At 40.4% G+C, this 25,483-nt stretch overlaps 1 protein-coding gene across 2 annotated transcripts in view; it reads right to left on the reverse strand.

Annotated features, from left to right (window-relative positions):
• Positions 1–14,766: 14,766 nt before the first annotated feature.
• Positions 14,767–25,483, reverse strand: part of LOC309652608 (uncharacterized protein) — a 41,795-nt gene continuing 31,078 nt past the window's right edge. Inside the window, exons 4-5 of one of the 2 annotated variants that reach the window (XM_082446696.1) lie at positions 23,450–23,668; positions 14,767–23,096 (exon numbers count right to left, since the gene is read on the reverse strand). In XM_082446696.1, the coding sequence (XP_082302822.1) occupies positions 22,868–23,096; positions 23,450–23,668 (448 nt within the window). In that variant the 3' untranslated portion in view covers positions 14,767–22,867. Of the gene's footprint in view, positions 23,669–25,483 lie in introns of both variants that reach the window. The other variant, XR_014258800.1, reaches the window with a different exon arrangement.

Genomic DNA, 25,483 nt, shown 5'->3' on the forward strand with positions numbered 1-25,483 from the left:
GACCACCGGCCCCAGTCAGGGAGACGCTACCCCCTGATGCCCCACACAGGCCCTTCAGTCCTCACTGGCTCTGTGCACATGCTCAGTTGATCCCCACCAGAGCTGCCTTCCCCCCAGCACAATACTGTTAATTAAGCTATAGACCTAATTCAAATTTCACCATTTTTTCCACTAGTGTTCTTTTTGTTTCAAGATCTTCTCCAACCTTTGACTGTTCCTCTGTCTATCCTTGTCTTTAATGACCTTGACACTTTTGAAAAGTACAGTTCAGGTATTTTGTAGAATGTCTCTCAATTTAGGTTTGTCTGTTGTTTTCTCATGATTAGATTTAGGTTTTGCATTTTAGCAAGAATGCCACAGAAATGTCCTCAGTGCACTTCTTGAGGAGGTACGTGATGTCGATGTTAACCTTGATCATTTGGTTAAGGTAATATCTGCTGGTTTCTCCATTGTAAAGTTTCTATTTTTCCCATTGTACTTAATAAATACCTTGGGGAAGATACTTTGAGACTATGCAAATATTCTGTTTCTATTCAATCTTTTGCCCACTAATTTTAGCATCTATCAGTGGATCTTGCCTACAATAATTATTACCGTGGTGTTTGCCCAATAGTGGTTTTGTATTTCCTTCATTCCTTCTACATTTATTAATTGGGATTATTCTCTAAGAAAGAGCTGTCCCTCCCCTCTCACTTATTTATTGTTTTTTTTATTCACTTTTTAATTTAAATCAGTATGGACTCATGGATATTTATTTTATTCTCTGGGTTATCCTCCAATACAGTAGCCCCTTCTTATCCGCAGTTTAGTTTTCCACAGTTTCAGTTACCCATGGTCAAATGTGGTCCAAAAATATTAAATGGAAAATTCCAGAAACCAACAATTTATAAGTTTTAAAACTGTGTGCCATTCTGAGTAGTGTGATTAAATCTCCCGCCACCCCGCTTCGTCCTGCCTGGGGCTGTGAATCATCCCTTCATCCAGCGTATCCCACCCGTTTGTTGCAATATAGCAGTGATTGTGTTCAAGTAACCATTATTTTACTTAATAATGGTCCCAAAGTGCAGGAGTAGTGATGCTGGCAGTTTGGCTATTCTCTACTGTGCCTAATTTATAAATTAAACTTTATCATAGGTATGTATATGTATAGGGAAAAATAGTATGTATAAGGTTCAGTACAATATGTGGTTTTAGGCATCCATTGGGGATCCTGGAACATATCTCCCATGGATAAGGGGGGAGCTACTGAACTAGCATTATTTATTGTGTTGTTCACATTGTCCCAGGTGTGGCCATTGGGAGCTCCTTCAGGTTGGCTCCTGTATCCTTTTTTTATTATTTAAATAAACTTTTAAAAATCTACAATAGCTTTCGATTTATAGAAAAGTCTCAAAGATAGTTTTCCCTATTGTTAACATCCTACATTGCTATGGTATGTTTGTCACAACTAAGGAACCAACATTGGTACATTACTGTTAACTAAACTACACACTTTATTTGCATTTCTTTGGTTTTAAACTAATGTCTTTTTTCTGTTCCAGGATCTCATCCAGGACACCACATTACATTTATTCATAATGTCTCTTTGACTTCCCCTAGACTGTGACAGTTTCTCAAACTTTCCTTGTTTGTGATGACCTTGACAGTTTTTAGGAGTACTGGTCAAGTGATTGATAGAACATTCTTCAGTTGGTCTTATCTGACATTTTTCTCATTACCAGACTAGGGTTTGAGATTTTGGGAAGAATACCACAGAAGTGAAGTGCCATTCTCATTACTTCATATCAGGGGTACATGCTATCAACCTGACTTATCCCCAATAATGTTAACCTTGATCACTCCCTTGGCAGATGTTTGCCAGCTTTCTCCACTATAAAGTTACTCCCCACCCCCTTTCTATACTCTACTCTTAGGAAGCAAGTCACTAAGCACACGACCCTCCCCCACCCAGGGATGGGGAGAGGATGTTAACCACCACCTCCTGGAAGGTGAAATATCTACACACATTATTTGAAATTCTCCAAATTATTTGTCTCATCTCTCCCATTTATTGATTTATTCAATCCTGTATTTATATCAGTATGGACTTATGGATATTCATTTTTATTTCATGGGTTATAATCCAATACTATTGTTTATTTTTGTTGCTCAGATTTCTAGCTTTGGCCATTAGGAGCTCCTCTGGGTTGGCTTCTGTATCTTTTTGACATGCCCGGCCTTTTTGGAGTACATTCTTACTTTTTGGCACCACAAGATATTTCAAGTTCATCTTGTAGTTTCCCTGCTCCAGCCCTGGACTCAACCACTTCTCCAAGAAGCCCTAACTCCTTTTATTGGAGAATGGTATTGAGAAACAGGATCTGGACACTAAATGTGCTCACTGACTAGTCAGAACACTCCAATGTTACCTAATATATTCTTAGAGCCCAATCAAGAGACAGAAATCACACAGGAGTTTGAAGAGAGCATGTTTAATATAAGTAATTAACTATAACAGGGAATTGGAGTAATGGGAGATCGGCTACTAAGAGGTAAAGAGCACTCCAAAGAATAGCAAATATAGGGAGTAGCCTTTATCCCTAGTGCTGAGATAAAGCACCTGAGAAAGAGGCCACTCCCCATCTCTCCACCCCGGCTTAGAATTTGATCTAATTGGAAAGGGCACGACCATGACCCATTGGATGGCAAAGAAGTTTGCTGAGCAGGTTGGCAGGGCCTGATGGAAGTCTGCCCTCTGGGATGACAGGGGAAGATGTTTATGGGATGTGCCACATGCTTATGGCCTCTGGGTGCTGCTGTCCACCTAGGGATGCATTGCAGAAGCCATGGGTGCTGCAGGAACTTGGTGAGAGCAGCACACCAGAACTAGGAAGAGAAGCCTCTTCCTCCTCCAGTGTATTTCTATGCCCTCTACTGATAACTGAAATACTTAGGCTAATTTCTTTCCTTTCCCATCCTCTTCAGTGCCGTTATACTATTCATTTTAAATATAGGTATGTTCATTTGTTAGCTTATATGTCATTTAGGTTTCACCCCACATTGTAGTTAATTTTAATTTTAATTTTTTTGGAGTATGTGAAACAGTATGGTTCCATGAGTCAAAGCTACACAAAAAGGTATATTCAGAGAAGCGTCACTTACCTCCTTGTCCCTACTATCCTATCCCTTTCCCACCCATCCCCTGTAGGTAAGTGAGCTCTTTAGTTTCAAGTGTATCCTCCTGTATTTCTTTTTCAAGTACATGTATGTCTTCTTTTTTTTTTTTTTAATGAATAGCCCAATTTGCTTTTTTTTTTTTTTTAAAGAAATTCACGTTCTTTTATTTATTTATTTATTTATTTATGACTGTGTTGAGTCTTCGTTTCTGTGTGAGGGCTTTCTCCAGTTGCGGCAAGTGGGGACCACTCTTCATTGCGGTGCACGGGCCTCTCACCATCGCGGCCTCTCTTGTTGTGGAGCACAGGCTCCAGACGCGCAGGCTCAGTAATTGTGGCTCACGGGCCCAGTTGCTCCGCGGCATGTGGGATCTTCCCAGACCAGGGCTCGAACCCGTGTCCCCTGCATTGGCAGGCAGATTCTCAACCACTGCACCACCAGGGAAGCCCGTATGTCTTCTTATATCCCCTTCTTTCTAGATACTCTTTAAAGCTTCACTGTTTTCATTTAACAGTATGAAATCATTCCATATCCATTCATAATCTTCCTTTTGTTGGAGATCTTTAAGGTGGATTTCTAGATGTAGGATTGCTGACTCAAGAGGTAAGAACAAATGTAGTTTAGTTAGATATTACCCAATTCCTCGCCAGAAGGATTGAACCAATTTGTGTTCCCAACAGAAATATACTAGAGTGCTTTTTTCCCCACAGCCTCACCAATATAATATATTGTCACACTTTTAATTTTTACCAGTCTGATAGATGAGAAATGGTATCTCGGTGTTATTTTAGTGTGCATTTTCCTAATTATAAGTAAGTTTAAACTTTAAAAATATATTTGGTACATCTCTTTTTCTTTTTGTGAATTGCCTGTTCATGTCTTCCCATTTTTTAAATTTATTTTTTATTAAAGTATAGTTGATTTACAATGTTGTGTTAATTTCTGCTGTACAGCAGTGATTCAGTTATACATATACATACATTCTTTTTAAAATATTTTTTCCATTGTTTATCCATTCCATATATAATAGCTTGCATATGCTAACCCCAACGTCCTACTCCATCCCTCCCCCACCCTCCATCCCCCTTGGAAACCACAAGTCTGTTTTCTATGTCTGTGAGTCTGTTTCTGTTTCATAGATGCATTCGTGTCATGTTTTAGATTTCATATAGAAGTGATATCATATGGTGTTTGTCTTTCTCTTTCTGACTTACTGCACTTAGTATGATAATCTCTAGTTGTATCCATGTTGCTGAAAATGGCATTATTTCATTCTTTTTGATGGCTGAGTAGTATTCCATTGTATATATGTACCACACCTTCTTTATCCATTCATCTGTCAGTGGACATTTAGGTTGTTCCCATATTTTTAAAATGAGGTTTTTAGGCCCATGTTTCTCAATTTTATTTTTTTTTATTTATTTTTATTTTTGGCTGTGTTGGGTCTTCGTTTCTGTGCTAGGGCTTTCTCCAGTTGCGGCAAGTGGGGGCCACTCTTCATTGCGGTGCGCGGGCCTCTCACTATCGCGGCCCCTCCCGTTGCGGGGCACAGGCTCCAGACGTGCAGGCTCAGTAGTTGTGGCTCACGGGCCTAGTTGCTCCGCGGCATGTGGGATCTTCCCAGACCAGGGCTCGAACCCGTGTCCCCTGCATTGGCAGGCAGATTCTCAACCACTGCGCCACCAGGGAAGCCCTACATGTAGTTTTGATTTGCATTTCTCTAACAATTAGTGATGTTGAGTGTATTTTCATGTGCCTGTTGTCCATCTGTGTGTCTTCCTTGGAAAATGTCTATTCAGGTCCTCTGCCCACTTTTTTTTTTTGGCCACACCGTGCAGCATACGGGATCTTAGTTCCCTGACCAGGGATCGAACCCGCAACCCTTGCATTGGAAGCACAAAGTCTTAACCACTGGACTGCCAGGGAAGTCCCATACCCACTTTTTAATTGGGTTGTTTTGTTGTTGAGTTTTAGGAGTTCTCTATATATTCTGGATATTAATCCCTTATCAGATATACGATTTGCAAATATTTTCACCCATTTTGTGTGTTGCCTTTTTCGCTCTATTGATAGTGTCTTTTTTAAAAATTTATTTATTTATTTTTGGCTGCATTGGGTCTTCGTGCTGTGTGTGGGCTTTCTCTAGTTGCGGCGAGCAGGGGCTACTCTTTGTTGCGGTGCACAGGCTTCTCATTGTGGTGGCTTCTCTTGTTGTGGAGCCCGGGCTCTAGGCACGGGCTTCAGTAATTGTGGCACGTGGGCTCAGTAGTTGTGGCTTGCATGCTCTAGAGCACAGGCTCAGTAGTTGTGGCACATGGGCTTAGTTGCTCCGTGGCATGTAGAATCTTCCTGGACCAGGGCTTGAACCCATGTCCCATGCATTGGCAGGTGGATTCTTTTTTTTGTTTTTTGGCAGGTGGATTCTTAACCACTGCACCACCAAGGAAGCCCTGATAGTGTCTTTTGATGCACAAAAATTTTAAATTTTCATGAAGTTCAATTTGTCAAATTTTTTTTTGGTTGTTGTTGTTGCCTATGCTTTTGGTGTCATACCCAAGAAACCATTGCCGAATCTAATGTTGTGAAGTGTTTGCCCTATGTTCTTAGAGTTTTAGATCTTACATTTAGGTCGTGGATCCATTTTGAGTTAATTTTTTTATATGGTGTTAGGTAAGGATCCAACTTTATTCTTTCGCATGTGGATATTCAGTTTTCCCAGCACCATTTGTTGAAATGGCTGTTTTTCCCCCACTGAATGGTCTTGATAGCCTTCTCAAAAATCATTTTATCATATATACAAGGGTTTATTTCTGGATTCTCTGTTCTATTCCATTGGCTTATATGTTTGTCTTTATGCCAGTACCATGTTGTTTTGATTACTGTACCTTTGTAGTAAGACTGAAATCAGGAAATGTGAGTCGTCCAGTTTTGTTCTTCTTTTTCAAGATTGTTTTGGCTATTCAAGGTTCCTTGAGATTCTATATGAATTTTAGGATTTTTTTGTGTGAAAAAAATTTGGGATTTTGATAAGGATTGCATTGAATCTAGATCAGTATTGACATCTTAACTATGTTAAGTTTTCTAATCTATGAACATGGGTTATTTTTCCATTTATTTATGTCTTTATTTTCTTTCAGAAATGTTTTGTAGTTTTCATTGTACAAGTCTTTTAACTTCCTTGGTTAAGTTAATTCCTAAATATTTTTATTCTTTTGATATTATAAATGCAATTGTTTTTTAAATTTCCTTTTTGGATTGTTCATTGTTAGTGTATACAAATGCAACTGATTTTTGTGTGTTGACCTTATGTCTTGCTACTTTGATGAATTTGTGTATTAGTTCTAACAGGGTATTTTTTTTTTTTGGTGTCTCTATGGAATCTAGGGTTTTCTACATATAAGAACATATTATCTGTGAACAGAGATCATTTTACTTCTTCTTTTCCAATTTATATGCCTTTTATTTCTTTTTCTTGCCTAATTGCTCTGGTCAGGACTTCCACTATTATGTTGAATAGAAGCAAAGGTGGGCATCCTTGCCTTGTGTCTGATCTTAGAGGAAGTTTTCAGTCTTTTACCACTGAGTATGGTATTTTCTGTGGGTTTTTCATATATGAATCTTACTATGTTGAGGTAGTTTCCTTCGATTCCTAGTTGTTGAGTTTTTTTTTTATCATGAAAGAGTGTTGAATTTTGTCAAATGCTTTTTCTCCATCAATTGAAATGACCATTTGGCTTTTTGCCCTTTCATTTTGTTAAGTTGGTGTATTACATTGTTCAGTTTTCATGTTGAGCCAACCATGCATTACAGAAATAAATCCCACTTGATCATGTTGTATAATCCTAATATGCTGTTAATTTAGTTTGTTGACGATTTTTTTTATGGCCTTTATTATGTTGAGGAAAGTTCCCTCTATGCCCACTTTCTGGAGAGTTTTTATCAGAAATGGGTGTTGAATTTTGTCAAAAGCTTTTTCTGCATCTATTGAGATGATCATATGGTTTTTATTCTTCAATTTGTTAATATGGTGTATCACATTGATTGATTTGCATATATTGAAGAATCCTTGCATTCCTGGGATAAATCCCACTTGATCGTGCTGTATGATCCTTTTAATGTGTTGTTGGATTCTGTTTGCCAGTATTTTGTTGAGGATTTTTGCATCTATATTCATCAGTGATATTGGTCTGTAATTTTCTTTTTTTGTAGTATCTTTGTCTGGTTTTGGTATCAGGGTGATGGTGGCCTTATAGAATGAGTTAGGGAGTGTTCCTTCCTCTGCGATTTTTTGGAAGAGTTTGAGAAGGATGGGTGTTAGCTCTTCTCTAAATGTTTGATAGAATTCACCTGTGAAGCCATCTGGTCCTGGACTTTTGTTTGTTGGAAGGTTTTTAATCCCAGTTTCAATTTCATTACTTGTGATTGGTCTGTTCATATTTTCTGTTTCTTCCTGGTTCAGTCTTGGAAGGTTATACCTTTCTAAGAATTTGTCCATTTCTTCCAGGTTGTCCATTTTATTGGCATAGAGTTGCTTGTAGTAGTCTCTTAGGATGTTTTGTATTTCTGCGGTGTCTGTTGTAACTTCTCCTTTTTCATTTCTGATTTTATTGATTTGAGTCCTCTCCCTCTTTTTCTTGATGAGTCTGGCTAATGGCTTATCAATTTTGTTTATCTTCTCAAAGAACCAGCTTTTAGTTTTATTGATCTTTGCTATTGTTTTCTTTGTTTCTATTTCATTTATTTCCGTTCTGATCTTTATGATTTCTTTCCTTCTGCTAACTTTAGGTTTTGTTTGTTCTTCTTTCTGTAGTTCCTTTAGGTGTAAGGTTAGATTGTTTACTTGAGATTTTTCTTGTTTCTTTAGGTAGGCTTGTATAGCTATAAACTTCCCTCTTAGAACTGCTTTTGCTGTATCCCATAGGTTTTGGATCGTCGTGTGTTCATTGTCATTTGTCTCTAGGTATTTTCTGATTTCCTCTTTGATTTCTTCAGTGATCTCTTGGTTATTTAGTAACGTATTGTTTAGCCTCCATGTGTTTGTGTTTTTTACGTTTTTTTCCCTGTAATTGATTTCTAATCTCATAGCGTTGTGGTCAGAAAAGATGCTTGATATGATTTCGATTTTCTTAAATTTACTGAGGCTTGATTTGTGACCCAAGATGTGATCTATCCTGGAGAATGTTCCGTGCGCATTTGAGAAGAAAGTGTAATCTGCTGTTTTTGGATGGAATGTCCTATAAATATCAATTAAATCTATCTGGTCTATTGTGCCATTTAAAGCTTCTGTTTCCTTATTTATTTTCATTTTGGATGATCTGTCCATTGGTGTAAGTGAGGTGTTAAAGTCCCCCACTATTATTGTGTTACTGTCGATTTCCTCTTTTATAGCTGTTAGCAGTTGCCTTATGTATTGAGGTGCTCCTATGTTGGGTGCATATATATTTATAATTGTTATATCTTCTTCTTGGATTGATCCCTTGATCATTATGTAGTGTCCTTCCTTGTCTCTTGTAACATTCTTTAGTTTAAAGTCTATTTTATCTGATATGAGTATTGCTACTCCAGCTTTCTTTTGATTTCCATTTGCATGGAATATCTTTTTCCATCCCCTCACTTTCAGTCTGTATGTGTCCCTAGGTCTGAAGTGGGTGTCTTGTAGACAGCATATATATGGGTCTTGTCTTTGTATCCATTCAGCAAGCCTGTGTCTTTTGGTTGGAGCATTTAATCCATTCACGTTTAAGGTAATTATCGATATGTATGTTCCTATGACCATTTTCTTAATTGTTTTGGGTTTGTTTTTGTAGGTCCTTTTCTTCTCTTGTGTTTCCCACTTAGAGAGGTTCCTTTAGCATTTGTTGTAGAGCTGGTTTGGTGGTGCTGAATTATCTTAGCTTTTGCTTGTCTGTAAAGCTTTTGATTTCTCCATCAAATCTGAATGAGATCCTTGCCGGGTAGAGTAATCTTGGTTGTAGGTACTTCCCTTTCATCACTTTAAGTATATCATGCCACTCCCTTCTGGCTTGTAGAGTTTCTGCTGAGAAATCAGCTGTTAACCTTATGGGAGTTCCCTTGTATGTTATTTGTCATTTTTCCCTTGCTGCTTTCAATAATTTTTCTTTGTCTTTAATTTTTGCCAATTTGATTACTATGTGTCTCGGCATGTTTCTCCTTGGGTTTATCCTGTATGGGACTCGCTGTGCTTCCTGGACTTGGGTGGCTATTTCCTTTCCCATGTTAGGGAAGTTTTCGATTATAATCTCTTCAAATATTTTCTCTGGTGCTTTCTCTCTCTCTCTTCTCCTTCTGGGACCCCTATAATGTGAATGTTGTTGCGTTTAATGTTGTCCCAGAGGTCTCTTAGGCTGTCTTCATTTCTTTTCATTCTTTTTTCTTTAGTCTGTTCCACAGCAGTGAATTCCGCCATTCTGTCTTCCAGGTCACTTATCCGTTCTTCTGCCTCAGTTTTTCTGCTATTGATTCCTTCTAGTGTAGTTTTCATTTCAGTTATTGTATTGGTCATCTCTGTTTGTTTGTTCTTTAATTCTTCTAGGTCTTTGTTAAACATTTCTTGCATCTTCTCGATCTTTGCCTCCATTCTTATTCCGAGGTCCTGGATCATCTTCACTATCATTATTCTGAATTTTTTTTCTGGAAGGTTACCTATCTCCACTTCATTTAGTTGTTTTTCTGGGGTTTTTTCTTGTTCCTTCATCTGGTACATAGCCCTCTGCCTTTTCATCTTGTCTATCTTTCTGTAACTGTGGTTTTTGTTCCACAGGCTGCAGGATTATAGTTTTTCTTGCTTCTGCTGTCTGCCCTCTGGTGGTTGAGGCTATCTAAGAGGCTTGATGGGAGGCTCTCGTGGTGGGTAGAGCTATGTTGACGATTTTTGCATCAATGTTCATAAGGGATGTTGGTCTGTGATTGATTTTCTTTTCTTGTAGTGTCTGTCTGGCTTTGGGATCAGCATAAGGCTGGCCTCATAGAATGAGTTAGGGAACATTCCCTACTCTTCAACTTTTTTTTTGAAAAGCTTGAGAAGGAATGATGTTAGTTTTTCTTTAAATGTTTGGTAGAATTCATTGGGAAAGCTATAAGGCCCAGGGATTTCCTTTCTTGGGAGATTTTTGGTTGCTGATTCAATCTTTTTACTAATTATTGGTCTCTTCAGATTTTCTATTTCTTCATGGTTTAGTCTTGGTAGGCTTTGTTTTTCTAGGAATTTGTGCATTTCATTTAGGTTATCCAATTTGTTGGCATACAATTGCTCAGAGTACTCTCTTTTAATTCTTTTTATTTCTGTAGAATTAGTAGTAATGTACTCACTTTCATTTTTGATTTTAATAATTTGGATCCTCTGTTTCTTTCTTAGTCCATCTAGCTAAACGTTTATCAATTTTGTTGATCTTTTCAAGAATCAGCTTTGGGTTTTGTTGCTTTTCTATCACTTTTCTATTCTCTATTTCATTTATCTCTAATCTTTATTATTTCCTTCCTTCTGCTAGCTTTGGGTTTAATTTTTTCCTCTTGTACAGGTTCCTTAAGTTGTAAAGTTAGATGTTGACTTGAGATCTTTCTTGTTTTTTAATGTGTTTATAGCTATAAATTATCCCTTGGCATTGCTTTCACAGTGTCATGTAAGCTTTTCTTTTTTTAAATTTTACTTATTTTTGGGCTGTGTTGGGTCTTTGTTGCTGTGCACAGGCTTTCTTTTGTTGTGGCAAGCAGGGGCTACTCTTTGTGGCAGTGTGCAGGCTTCTCATTGTGGTGGCTTCTCTTGTTGCAGGGCAGGGGCTCTAGGCACCAGGCTTCAGTAGTTGTAGCACGCAGGCTCAGTAGTTGTGGTATGCGGGCTCTAGGGTACACGGGCTTCAGTAGTTGTGGTGCGCAGGCTCAGTAGTTGTGGCTCATGGGCTCTAGAGTGCAGACTCAGTAGTTGTGGTGCACGGGCTTAGTTGCTCCATGGTATGTGGGATCTTCCCGGACCAGGGATTGAACCCGTGTCCCCGGCATTGGCAGGCAGATTCTTAACCACTGCACCACTAGGGAAGTCCTCCATAAGCTTTTATATGTTATGTTTTCTTTTTCATTTGTCTCTAAGTATTTCCTAATTTCCCTTGTGATTTCTTTATTGATCCATTGGTTGCTTAAAAGTGTGTTGTTCATGGAGGCTACACAATACACTACTTAATAACGAAGTGATCACTGAAGAAATCAAAGGGGAAATCAAAAAATACCTAGAAACAAATGACAATGGAGATACGACGAACCAAAACCTATGGGACGCAGCAAAAGCAGTGCTAAGAGGGAAGTTTATAGCAATACAAGCCTACCTCAAGAAACAGGAAACATCTCGAATAAACAACCTAACCTTGCACCTGAAGCAATTAGAGAAAGAAGAACAAAAAAACCCCAAAGCCAGCAGAAGGAAAGAAATCATAAAGATTAGGTCAGAAATAAATGAAAAAGAAATGAAGGAAACAATAACAAAAATCAATGAAACTAAAAGCTGGTTCTTTGAGAAGATAAACAAAATTGATAAACCATTAGCCAGACTCATCAAGAGAAAAAGGGAGAAGACTCAAATCAATAGAATTAGAAATGAAAAAGGAGAAGTAACCACTGACACTGCGGAAGTACAAAAGATCATGAGAGATTACTACAAGCAACTCTATGCCAATAAAATGGACAACCTGGAAGAAATGGACAGATTCTTAGAAATGCACAAGCTGCTGAGACTGAACCAGGAAGAAATAGAAAATATGAACAGACCAATCACAAGCACTGAAATTGAAACTGTGATTAAAAACCTTCCAACAAACAAAAGCCCAGGACCAGATGGCTTCACAGGCGAATTCTATCAAACATTTAGAGAAGAGCTAACACCTATCCTTCTCAAACTCTTCCAAAATATTGCAGAGGGAGGAACACTCCCAAACTCATTCTACGAGGCCACCATCACCCTGATACCAAAACCAGACAAAGATGTCACAAAGAAAGAAAACTACAGGTCAATATCACTGATGAACATAGATGAAAAAATCCTCAACAAAATACTAGCAAACAGAATCCAACAGCACATTAAAAGGATCATACACCATGATCAAGTGGGGTTTATCCCAGGAATGCAAGGATTCTTCAACATACGCAAATCAATCAATGTGATACACCATATTAACAAATTGAAGGAGAAAAACCATATGATCATCTCAATAGATGCAGAGAAAGCTTTCGACAAAATTCAACACCCATTTATGATAAAAGCCCTGCAGAAAGTAGGCATAGAGGGAACTTTCCTCAACATAATAAAGGCCATATATGACAAACCCACAGCCAACATTGTCCTCAATGGTGAAAAACTGAAACCATTTCCAGTAAGATCAGGAACAAGACAAGGTTGCCCACTCTCACCACTATTATTCAACATAGTTTTGGAAGTTTTAGCCACAGCAATCAGAGAAGACAAAGAAATAAAAGGAATCCAGATTGGAAAAGAAGAAGTAAAGCTGTCACTATTTGCAGATGACATGATACTATACATAGAGAATCCTAAAGATGCTACCAGAAAACTCCTAGAGCTAATCAATGAATTTGGTAAAGTAGCAGGATACAAAATTAATGCACAGAAATCTCTTGCATTTCTATACACTAATGACGAAAAATCTGAAAGTGAAATTAAGAAAACACTCCCATTTACCACTGCAACAAAAAGAATAAAATATCTAGGAATAAACCTACCTAAGGAGACAAAAGACCTGTATGCAGAAAATTATAAGACACTGATGAATGAAATTAAAGATGATACAAATAGATGGAGAGATATACCATGTTCCTGGATTGGAAGAATCAACATTGTGAAAATGACTATACCACCCAAAGCAATCTACAGATTCAATGCAATCCCTATCAAACTACCACTGGCATTTTTCACAGAACTAGAACAAAAAATTTCACAATTTGTATGGAAACACAAAAGACCCCGAATAGCCAAAGCAATCTTGAGAACGAAAAATGGAGCTGGGGGAATCAGGCTCCCTGACTTCAGACTATACTACAAAGCTTCAGTAATCAAGACAGTTTGGTACTGGCACAAAAACAGAAATATAGATCAATGGAACAGGATAGAAAGCCCAGAGATAAACCCACACACATATGGTCACCTTATCTTTGATAAAGGAGGCAAGCATATACAGTGGAGAAAAGACAGTCTCTTCAATAAGTGGTGCTGGGAAAATTGGACAGGTACATGTAAAAGTATGAAATTAGAACACTCCCTGACACCATGCACAAAAATAAACTCAAAATGGATTAAAGACCTAAGTGTAAGGGCAGACACTATCAAACTCTTAGAGGAAAACATAGGCAGAACACTCTATGACATACATCACAGCAAGATTCTTTTTGACCCAGCTCCCAGAGAAATGGAAATAAGAACACAAATAAACAAATGGGACCTAATGAAACTTAAAAGCTTTTGCACAGCAAAGGAAACCATAAACAAGACCAAAAGACAACCATCAGAATGGGAGAAAATATTTGCAAATGAAGCAACTGACAAAGGATTAATCTCCAAGATTTACAAGCAGCTCATGCAGCTCAATAACAAAAAAACGAACAACCCAATCCAAAAATGGGCAGAAGACCTAAATAGACATTTCTCCAAAGAAGATATACAGATGGCCTACAGACACATGAAAGAATGCTCAACATCACTAACCATTAGAGAAATGGAAATCAAAACTATAATGAGGTATCATCTCACACTGGTCAGAATGGCCATCATCAAAAACTTTACAAACAATAAATGCTGGAGAGGTTGTGGAGGAAAGGGAACACTCTTGCACTGTTGGTGGGAATGTAAATTGATACAGTATGGAGGTTCCTTAAAAAACTACAAATAGAACTACCATACGACCCAGCAATCCCACTACTGGGCATATACCCTGAGAAAACCATAGGTCAAAAAGAGTCATGTACCAAAATGTTCATTGCAGCTCTATTTACAGTAGCCAGGACATGGAAGCAACCTAAATGTCCATCGACAGATGAATGGATAAAGAAGATGTGGCACATATATACAATGGAATATTACTCAGCCATAAAAAGAAATGAAATGGAGGTATTTGTAATGAGGTGGATGGAGTTAGAGTCTGTCATACAGAGTGAAGTAAGTCAGAAAGAGAAAAACAAATACAGTATGCTAACACATATATACTGAATCTAAGGACAAAAAAAAAAAAGGCCATGAAGAACCTAGTGGCAAGACGGGAATAAAGACACAGACCTACTAGAGAATGGACTTGAGGATATGGGGAGGGGGTGGGGTGAGATGTGACAGGGTAAGAGAGTGTCATGGACATATATACACTACCAAATGTAAAATAGATAGCTAGTGGGAAGCAGCCGCATAGCACAGGGAGATCAGCTCGGTGCTTTGTGACCACCTAGAGGGGTGGGATGGGGAGGGTGGGAGGGAGGGAGATGCAAGAGGGAAGAGAAATGGGAACATATTGTATATGTATAACTGATTCACTTTGTTATAAAGCAGAAGCTAACACACCATTGTAAGGCAATTATACTTCAATAAAGATGTTTAAAAAAAAAAGTGTGTTGTTTAGCTTCCACAGATTTCTGAACTTTCCCATTTTCTTTCTGTTATTGATCTCTAATTTCATCCCATTGTTTTATTTATTTTTTTAATATTTTATTTTATTATTATTTTTTATACAGCAGGTTCTTATTAGTTATCTATTTTATACATATTAGTGTATATATGTCGATCCCAATCTCCCAATTCATCCCACCACCACCACCCCCCACCCCACTTTCCTCCCTTGGTGTCCATACGTTTGTTCTCTACATCTGTGTCTCTATTTCTGCCTTGCAAACCAGTTAATCTGTACCATTTTTCTAGATTCCACATATATACATTAATATATGATATTTGTTTTTCTCTTTCTGCCTTACTTCACTCTGTATGACAGTCTCTAGGTCCATCCGCGTCTCTACAAATTACCCAATTTCATTCCTTTTTATGGCTGAGTAATATTCCATTGTATATATGTACCACATCTTCTTTATCCATTTGACTGTCGATGGGCATTTAGGTTGCTTCCATGCCCTGGCTATTGTAAATAGTGCTGCAATGAACATTGGGATGCATGTGTCTTTTTGAATTATAGTTTTCTCTGGGTATATGCCCAGTAGTGGGATTGCTGGGTCATATGGTAGTTCTATTTTTAGTTTTTTAAGGAACCTCCATACTGTTCTCCACAGTGGCTGTATCAACTTACATTCCCACCAACAGTGCAAGAGGGTTCCCTTTTCTCCACACCCTCTCCAGCATTTGTTGCTTGTAGATTTTCTGATGATGCCCATTCCCACTGTTTTTAGAAAAGATACTCTGTATGATATCTAACTTTTAGAAAATATTGAGGTTTAATCTGTGGCCTAACATGTGGTCTATCCTGGAATATGTCCCATGTACACTTGAGAAGGATGTGTATTCTGCTGTAGTGGGTAGAGTGTTCTGTATATGTCTGTTAGATCGAGTTTTTATTGTGTTGTTCATGTCCTCTGTTTCCTTAGTTATCTTTTGTCTGGTTATTGTATTCATTATTGCGAGTAGAGTACTGAAGTCTGCAACTATTATTGTAGAACTATCTATTTCTCCATTCAATTCTGTAAATTTTTGCTTCATATATTTTGATGGTCTGTTATTAGCTGTGTAAATGTTTATAATTGTTATATATTCTCACTGTTTTGAACTTTTTATTAATATATAATGTCCTTCTTTGTCGCTTGTCAAGAGTTTTTGACTTAAAATTTATTAGTCTGATATTAGTATAGCCATCCCTGCTCTCTTTTGGTTATTATGCATGGAATAACCTTTTACATACTTTCACTTTCAACCTATTAGTGTTCGGGGATCTAAAATGAATTTCTTGTAGACCCCATACAGTTGGATCACTTTTTTGAAAAAAATCCTTTCTGCCAATCTCTATCTTTTGATTGGGGAGTTTAATCCATTTACATTAAAACAATTACTGATAAGGAGGGACTTACTTCCATTTTGGCATTTGTTTTCTGTATGTCTTTTAGCTTTCTGTCCCTCCTCTCCTGCAACACTGTCTTCTTTTGTATTTAGTTGTTGGGGTTTTTTTTTTTTTTTTGGTAGTGAAATTTTAAAATTCCTTTCTTATTTCCTTTTGTGTATATTTTATAGCAATTTTCTTTGTGGTTACCATGGGGGTTTCATTTAACATCCTAAAGTTATTACACTCTAATTTGAATTTATACCAGCTTAATTTCAGTAACATATACAAATTTCTCCTTTAATAGCCCCATCCCCACCTCTTTCAGTTGTTGATTTCACAAAATTACTTCTTTATACATTGAGTGTTCAAAAATTTAAGCTAATAATTTTTTAAAAATGCATTAGCCTGTCAAATTATGTAGATAACAAAATGTGGAGTTACAAACCAAAGTTATAATAATAGTAGCTTCTAGATTAATAATTGCTTTTTTTAATGTATTAGTCTCTTAAATCATGTAGAAAACAAACAGTGTGGTTATGCACCATTGTTACAATAATGCTGCCTTTTATAATTGCCCATGTATTTACCTTTACTGAGATCTTTATTTTTTCATATGGCTTCAAATTACTCTCTATTGTCCTTTCATTTCAACCTTCAGGACTCCCTTTATCATTTCTTGCAGGGCAGGCCTAGTGGTAATGAACTCTCTCAACTTTAGTTTATCTAGTATTATCTTAATTTCTCCCTCACATCTGAAGGACAGTTTTGCTGGATATAAGATTCTTGGTTGGCAGTTTTTTTTCTCTCATAACATTTTGAATATATCAGCCCACTGCCTTCTGGCCTCCAAAGTTTCTAATGAGAAATCTGCTCATGATCTTACTGTGGATTGCTTTCAAAATTCTTTGTCTTTGCCTTTTGACCACTTATAATGTGTCTTTGTGTAGCTCTCTTTGAGTAAATCTTACTTAGAGTTCGTTGAGCTTCTTGGATGTTTATATTCATATCTTTCATCAAATTAGGGAATTTGGGGCCATTATTTCTTTAAATATTCTCTCTGCCTCTTTCTCTCTTCTCTAGAGTTCCAAAATAGTTACATCAGAGTAACTGTCAGTGCAGTTGTTGTTTAGGTGGGAGTCGGATTTCTCGTACTTCCTACTCCTCCATCTTCTCAGAATCCTCCTCTAGTCAACTGATCTTTGAATAAAGTGCAAAGTCATTTCAACAGAGAAAGGATTGTCTTTTCAATAAATGATTCTGGAGCAACTGAATATACATATTTTAAATACATACTCAAAAACAAAACAGAAACAAAAACCAAGATGAACCTCAACCTACACTTCACACTTTATACAAAAATTAATTCAAACAGATCAGAGACCTATAGAAAAATATAAAATTATAAAACTTCTAGAAGGAAATATATGAGAAAATCTTTGTGACCTTGGGTTAAGCAAAGAGTTTTAGATATTATTCATAAAAGAAAATTAACATGATTCATAAAAGAAAACATTCATATATTGGATGTTATAAAAACCAAAGTTTTAAATTTTATTTTAAGAAATAGTCTTCAGAGAAAGGTTAAATTTAAAGTATCTACTCCTTGCCTGGCTCATGTTCTTCCTTCATCCCACCTGGAGGGCCATTTTAGTGTTTGTCTCTAATGATGTGCTCTTTTGCTCAGAAAGCAGTTAGCATCTAGTGTATCTGGGAGGTCAGAAGAGACCAAAGAAGTAAATCAAGAATCACCAACAACTGTGGTAGGAACACTGGGCTGGGAGTCATTCACACTCCAGCATTGCCTTAACTGTCTAGTAGAGGAGAGAAACCTGCAACCCACACAGTGACACAAAGCAGAATGACAGAGGTGTTGTGAGAAAACTGAAAAAGGAGGAGCAAGGGGTTTGGGGAAGGCTTCCCACTGGGGCAGGCACCTGAGCTTAACCTTGAAAGATAAGCAGAAAGTTGACAGGCAAAAACAGACAAATACAAAACAAACAAATACAGGCAACTCGCCCCCATCCTTTATAATTCCAAGGCTAAAATAAGAGGAACACCACTCACTATTATAGCTATTTCCACAAGTGCATTCAGAAGAGAAGCAGGTCACTTGGTTGGAAAGGAAGTAGAGGGAACTTCCCAGACAGTGATGCCAAAGCTGAGTCTTGAAGGGTGAGCAGGAATAAGCAAAAGAGAAGGACAAGCCTGAGCAAAGGCCTGGAATGTGGAAGCCCATGCTGGATTGACAAGAGAGTGACTATCCAGGATGTCCTGAGTGTTTGACACCTGGAGGGCCTGGGAAGAGGATTTGTCTATCACAGGAAAGTGAGGCCCTGTCATAGAGAACTTTGATGGGCACACCATAGAGTGGAGAACTGATTCTGAATACCCTGGGAATCCAGGGAAGATTCCCAAGGAGAATGGTGACATATTTTTTTCATCTGTGGCCCTTTGGGAAGACAACCCTGGAGGCAAAATGGATTAGCCAGCCACATCTCAGAGGTGGGAGTTCATTATAATGTAAAATACAGGAAACCTGAACTAGGGCTGTGGAACTGGGAATGAAAGAAATCAGCAGTAAAGAGACAGGAGATATTGGAGAAGTAGGTCTGAAGTCAGAGGTGAAGAGCAAGAAGCTGTCCAAGATTCTTTGAATGAGCCACAGTGAAAAATAACTCAAAGGGAAGTTAAAACATTAGCTTGGACAAAACAAATAGTGCTTATAAACATTCACAGCCATAGAGAGGTAGTAATGCTTTCTTTAGAGCTCACAGACTGCTTCTTAGTTCAGCTTGAATTTCTCACCTCTTGCCCCGATCTCTAAACTGGATTTGATATAAACCGTAAAGATTTAGCAGGGGATACTGTCTTTAGAGGCAAGGCTCAAACCAGGAAAATAGCTTCTTAACAGCAAAATCTTAACATTTTTGAACTTTCCTTTTCTACATGATGATTAGTTAAATGCAGCTCTAGTGTAAATTACAGCATTTATTTGCTTTTATCTTCAAGGAATAATATGGAGCCAGATAAATTGCAGTAATTTGCCACTTTGCAACAACACCAGGCAAGGCACCTGATCATCAATGGCTACTGGACACTCTTGTGTCCAGCCAGTCCCAGCCAGTGTAAGCTGGGCACTGGGCAACCAGTAGTGACCAAGACCAACATTGTCCCTGCCTTCATTTCTAGTTGAGGAAGATGGGTGTGACAAAACAGGTGTGAGGGTTTCAGACAATGCCTCCATTTACTTCTTAATTTCAAGATTAAAATAAAAGAAACATTCTTACTATATAATTATGTCCATAAATTCATTCAGAAGAGAGGCTGGTCATCCAGATGGAAAGGAAGCAGAGAGAGCTTCCCAGACGGTGTTGCCAAAGCTGAGTCCTGAAAGGTGAGCAGTGTGATTGTAATCTTTCACAATGATAACATTTTTTTCTATTTTACTTTTGTTTTACTTTTACTAATATATTTTTCTTTATTTTCATTTTACATCATTTTAATCATGTATTATATAAGATTGGAATTTTTACATGTTCATGGTGAATCAAATCATTATGGAATGACCCTTTCAACCCCGATTAATACTTTTTGTCTTAGTATTTTTAGTCTGATATTAATATAATCGACCTTGCTTTATTTTGATTAGCATGTACCTGGCAAATTTTCTTCCATCCTTTTATTTCAAACGTTTCTGTATCCTTATGATTTGCCAGGTTTGGCATAAACAGCATATGGCTAGACTTGTTAATTTTCATCCAAAATGACAATCTCTGACTTTAACTGGAGAGTTTACCCCATTAACAATTTTTTATTACTGATTATGTAATAAAATATAAACTTCAAATATGAACTTATTACTACCTTCTTACATTTTGCTATTTTTCCTGCCTTTCTATAAATCTTTTTCTACTTTCTCGACTTCTAAAAGCTGATTTACTTGTTTTTGTTTGTTTTTCTCATTGCCTACCTCACGATTTAAATAGCAGATAGTAAAATGGTACTAATATGAAATTATTCAAAATAATTGGAGATGATAAGGGGATCAATTTTCCTGCCACATACAATAATGCAATGAAGATCACTCTGATGTGTGAAACTGAGGCGCTGGTGTCAGAAGAGACGAGTGTATCCTTTATGGTGCACAGAACAGCATGCACATAGCTGTATGGTTTCTCTGTAACCATTTGCTTCAAACCTTGGGCTGTACAGCAGCTCTGTTATTAAGGGTCCGGAGCAAGTGCAAACACAATACTTTCGGGAAGGGGTGGCGCTATGGTCGATAATGGACCGGAAGTCGCTTTGCGAGCTTTTTTTACCTCGTCTGCCCTGAAGCGTTCCACCGCGTAGCGCCTTCCGGGCGCTGACGTATCTTGTGAGGGCTTTGAAGAGAGACTTGGAGGGGTCGGTGCGGGGGTTATTGAAGGGGATTTGGGGGTTGATAATGGGTGTCTTTGGAGTCAGTATGGGGACTTGTTCGAATTTGAGTTGAGCGGTCAGATGGTTATTTTCCGTCTTCTTATATTGTCGACGGAGGCCACAGCTGGGTATGTACTGTTTTCGTTTTTGTTAAGTTCTAAGTATTTTCTAATTTCAGTTATTTTTTTTTTTACCAAGAGTTTAGAAATGCCTTTTCAACTTCCAAAAGTTAAGGCTTTTGTTTCTAACGCAACTTATCTGTGCCCTGTGTGATGCTTATTCATTGGAAAGTGTTTAGACTTCCTTTAAGACTAAGGCCAGGGTCAGTTTTTATTAATATTGCATCTGTAGCTAGAAACTAGTATGTGTTCTCTGGTTGATAATTGTCTTAACCAAAACGTGTGTATTCTTTGTGTGTGCGCTTGCTCTTTTAATCTTTGAGAGTAATGATTTGCATGTGTGTGCGTATGCACGCAAACATTTAAAAACATTTGTATATTTATATATTTTAGTAGGTGTTACTGGGTTCAGGTAGGAGTAGTTTTCAGAATAAAGACTGTCAAATTATTCTAGGTGAGTGAGTCAGGGCAGACAGCGCACAGCGTGGCATGTGCAAGCGGGGGAGGGGGCAGGGCTTGGCATGGCTCAGCATGTGAGAGGTAAGGCAGAACAGAGTATGTGCAGGAAATGGGGAGGGGTATATGAGGCTGAGAGTCTGGGATGGGGGCAGGGCCTGGCAGTGCATGGGACCCACAGGGTTGGGAGGCTTAAGGCAAGACAGAGTGTGTCCAAGAAGGCAGAGTCATGCATGTGGAGCCTGAAGAGACTAGGGAGACTGGGCAGGACAGACAGGTGGGCGGAGCATGTCTGAGGGGCTGGGCCGGCTGGGCAGAGGAGGCTTGTCTGGGTCCATGGTGTAGGGCAAGCAGGGTAGCAGGTGTGTCCTGGAGGGTGGACAAGGCAGGCTGAGCCCTGCAAGTGTAAGGAGGTGGAGTCTAGCTTTTCTGGGTGGATATGCAGGGCCTTATGCATTAGACTGGGCAAGATGCAGCCAGATGGACTAGCCAAGTGTGTCTGGATAAGGTGGGCAAGCAGGGCCAGGTGGTGCCAGTCATTCCCAGGCAGGCAAGACCTAGTGTATCCAGGCAGGTGCTGTGGGCCCCAGCCACAGTGGCCAGAGGGTGAGGCCAGGAGTGTTGGGGCAGGGTGAGCCCATCCCCACCCACTTAGTGCTGACCTGGAGCCCTCCTCCCATCAGCACAGGAACACTACTTATAATCCCTGGTCTCCGGTGAATACAGGACACAGGATGGATGGGGGAATGGAGCTGGTGCGAGAGTCTGCCCCTCAGTTCTTTTTTTTTTCTTCTTTTTAATTATTAGCACCTTTATTTATTATTTATTTATTTCTTTATTTTTTTTGGCTGTGTTGGGTCTTCGTTTCTGTGCGAGGGCTTCCTCTAGTTGTGGCAAGCGGGGGCCACTCTTCATTGTGGTGCGCAGGCCTCTCACTATCGTGGCCTCTCTTGTTGCGGAGCACAGGCTCCAGACACGCAGGCTCAGTAGTTGTGGCTCACGGGCCTAGTTGGTCCGCGGCATGTGGGATCTTCCCAGACCAGGGCTCGAACCCGTGTCCCCTGCATCAGCAGGCAGATTCTCAACCACTGCACCACCAGGGAAGCCCCTGCCCCTCAGTTCTTAACTGTGATACTCTCAGAGACTTTGCCATAGTCCCCCTGACAACTGCTCACTCGATCACAGCTGCCTCAACTGCAGAAGTCTGAGCTGTCCCAGAAGTACCAGGTGGTGGCAATGCCATCGGCAGTAAAGGAGGCCATACACTAGCTGTTGTCTAAAAAAGACCTGCCTCAGTACTGAAACTTATACCAGGACTTTTATATACGAGACTCTTGACAATCAAAGCCTGATAAGTGTATGGCAGGGCCCCTGCGTGGAAGGATGAGGACATTGAAGGCAGGGAGGCTCAGCAATGAAGAGAGAGGAGGCACGGAGTGTCCAGAGATCATTTAAGAAACAAATTGGGGAGACCTGTCAGCATTTTCCTAGCCTACAGCCCTGGATGAATGACACTGAGGACTTTCCATTCCTAGATTCTGCACTGAAGAAGCAGGCAATGGATACGAAGAAAAAGAAGAATTTGAAGAAAAAAGTGGAGAGGAAGGTGACAGAAATGGTGGAATGAGGGGCATGGAGGCAGAGGTTGGGGGCAGAATGCAGGGTAGTAGTACAGGGTTAGGGGGCTGACACTGATTCCCCTTCCCCTGCCTTGACCACTCTTGTCCCACAGAAGGAGAAGCAGCAGGAGCTCATGGAAAAGTCAGAAGGCCCGGAGCAGTCCGATGCCGAGCACCCAGCCTCACTGCGGCAGTGCCTGGGACCTGGCTGCGTGCACCCCTCCCGGCCAGGCTCCAAGTACTGCTCGGACGACTGTGGCATGAAGCTGGCAGCTGAGTGAGTGCACCTGGAGGTTAAGCAACAGGGCATAGAGTAGGGCATGGAGTGGGGCATGATCTATGCCATCTGTAAGTCCATCTACCCCGCTACCTATGTATCCCTCCACCATTCGTCCACTCACCCACCTATCCATCCACCCTTACATCCACCGACCCGCTGAACCAGCCATCCACATTCCATCCACCAACCCACTCATTCACCCTCAACAGTCACTTACCCACCCAGCTGTCTAGCCATCCACCCAACCACCCACCATCCAATCATCCATTCACCAACATTCACTCATCTACCATTCATTATCCTAAACATCCACCATTCGGTCACTCATCCATTTCTTCTTATTTTGATGCCCCCACATACGCATTCCATTTCTTGCTGTCTCCCCTTCCAGCCGCATCCATGCGATCCTGCCCCAGCGCATCCAGGAGTGGCAGCAGAACCCTTGCATTGCTGAGGAGCATGACAAGAAAATGCTCGAGTGCATCCACCGTGAACAGCAGGACACCCTCACCCGCCTGAAGGAGTTGGAGTGCCATTTCCATGAACTTGAGGCCATCATTCAGCGTGGCAAGCAGCAGGCTGTGTGCAAAGATGAAGAGGTGAGTGGGAATGGGTGGGGTGGAGCAGAAAGGTGCCTGATAGCTTGCCCTGCCGTCCCCACTCTGCACTGCTTTACTGGCCCTACTGTCCTATGCAGAGCAACAAACATGAAAGGAAAAGCGTCAACCTGCAGGTCTTCTGTGTCTCCTGCGGGAAATCCATCAATACGCAGGTTGCCCTGCGCCACATGGAGCACTGCTTCGCCAAGGTTGGAGCATTGGCTGGGGGCAGATGGGGCAGATGGGGCAAGGGTGTTTTTGGCTGGGTGGGGTCCATGAGGAGGGGGGCAGGTTTTGTGCCCGGGTATTTGTTGTAGAAGAGAATACAACACACATCCATGGCTCTACCCATTTGTGCTTTTCTTCCATCCCCAGTAAAAGGGCCAAGATTTGGGCATCAGCCACTGGTGAGGGGGGGACATTGGCTGAGCAGACAGGAGCGTAGGGTCCACAGGGAACAAATGTGTTGTTTGGGGCTTTGTCATGGGAGGGTATGCAGTGTGTGTCTATAGTTCCTCACATTTGTACTCTTTTTTCCCCAGTATGAGCGCAAATCGTCCTTCGGGTCCCTGTACCCCACTTGCGTTGAGGGGTGAGTGTGAGTGCTACCCAGGGTCAAAGGCATGATGTGGACAGGGTCAGGAGCAGGGTGGGCAAGATCAAGGGCAGGATGTGGGTAGGCTCAGAGACAGAGGTGGGCGGATTAGCGGCAGGGTATAGGTGGGGTTGGGGACAAAGGGTGGGCAGGGTTCAGGGTGGGACCACCCTCCTCCTGACCCTTAGTACCTCACTTTCACCTCTCCCCAGAGCCACAAGACTCTTCTGTGATGTTTACGACCCACAGAGTAAGAGCTACTGTAAGCGACTCCAGGTGTTATGCCCTGAGCACTCGAAGGACCCCAAGGTGAGACTTTTCTTTCTCTACCTCATCGCCCTCCATTCCTCCCCTTCTCCCTACCTGACCACCTTCTTCCTCTCGTCCTCCAGTGCTTGATTGCCTCCTATTCCTTCTTCCTTCTGCCTGACTGCCTTCATACCTCCTGACCAATCCCTATGTATCCCCTCCTCCTTTCCTGACCTCCTGTACACCCCCCTCCTCACTGCCCAATCACTTTCTAGTTTTACTTTTCTCTCTGCCTGTTTATTTATTCATAATCTCCTTGCCTGACCCCGCCCCCAACATTTCTCTCTCCCTCTGCCTGACCAGCCTCCGTTCCTCTGCTCCTCACTGCATAACCATTCCCCATTCTTCCCTTCTCCTTGCTTGCTCATCTCCCTTCTTTTCCCAGCCCCTGCCTGACCACCCCACAATCCCCCCTCCCTCCCTGCATGGTTACCCTCAATTCCTCTCTTCTTACTTTCTGACTTCCTTCCATTCTTATTCTCCCTGCCTCACTTCCCCAATCTCCTTCTCACCACTTGTCATCTCCTAAATCCCTTCTTCTTCCCTGTTTGATCAGCCCCCATCCCTTTCACCCTCCCAGCCTCATTCCTCACCTCCCCCATGCTTTACCAACCCTCATTCATCTACTTCTCCCTGTCAGACCTCCCCTCCATCCTTCCTCTCCTTCCTGTTTGATCTCTTTCTGTTCTTCTGTCCTTCCTGCCTGATCACCTCCATTCCTACATCCCTGCTTAACTTCTTCCTCCATTCTCCATGATTGATCATCCCCCTTTGGCCCCCTCTTCTTTACCTAATCACTGAATTCCTCTCTTCCCCCCTGCTAGGTCACTCCCCATTCCTCTCCTTCCTGCCTGCCTGCCCTCCATTCCCCTCTTCCTTTCATCCTGCCTG

The sequence above is a fragment of the Balaenoptera physalus genome (genome assembly GCF_965194825.1).
Source record: "Balaenoptera physalus genome assembly, chromosome: X".
NCBI classification, from domain to species: Eukaryota; Metazoa; Chordata; class Mammalia; order Artiodactyla; family Balaenopteridae; genus Balaenoptera; species Balaenoptera physalus.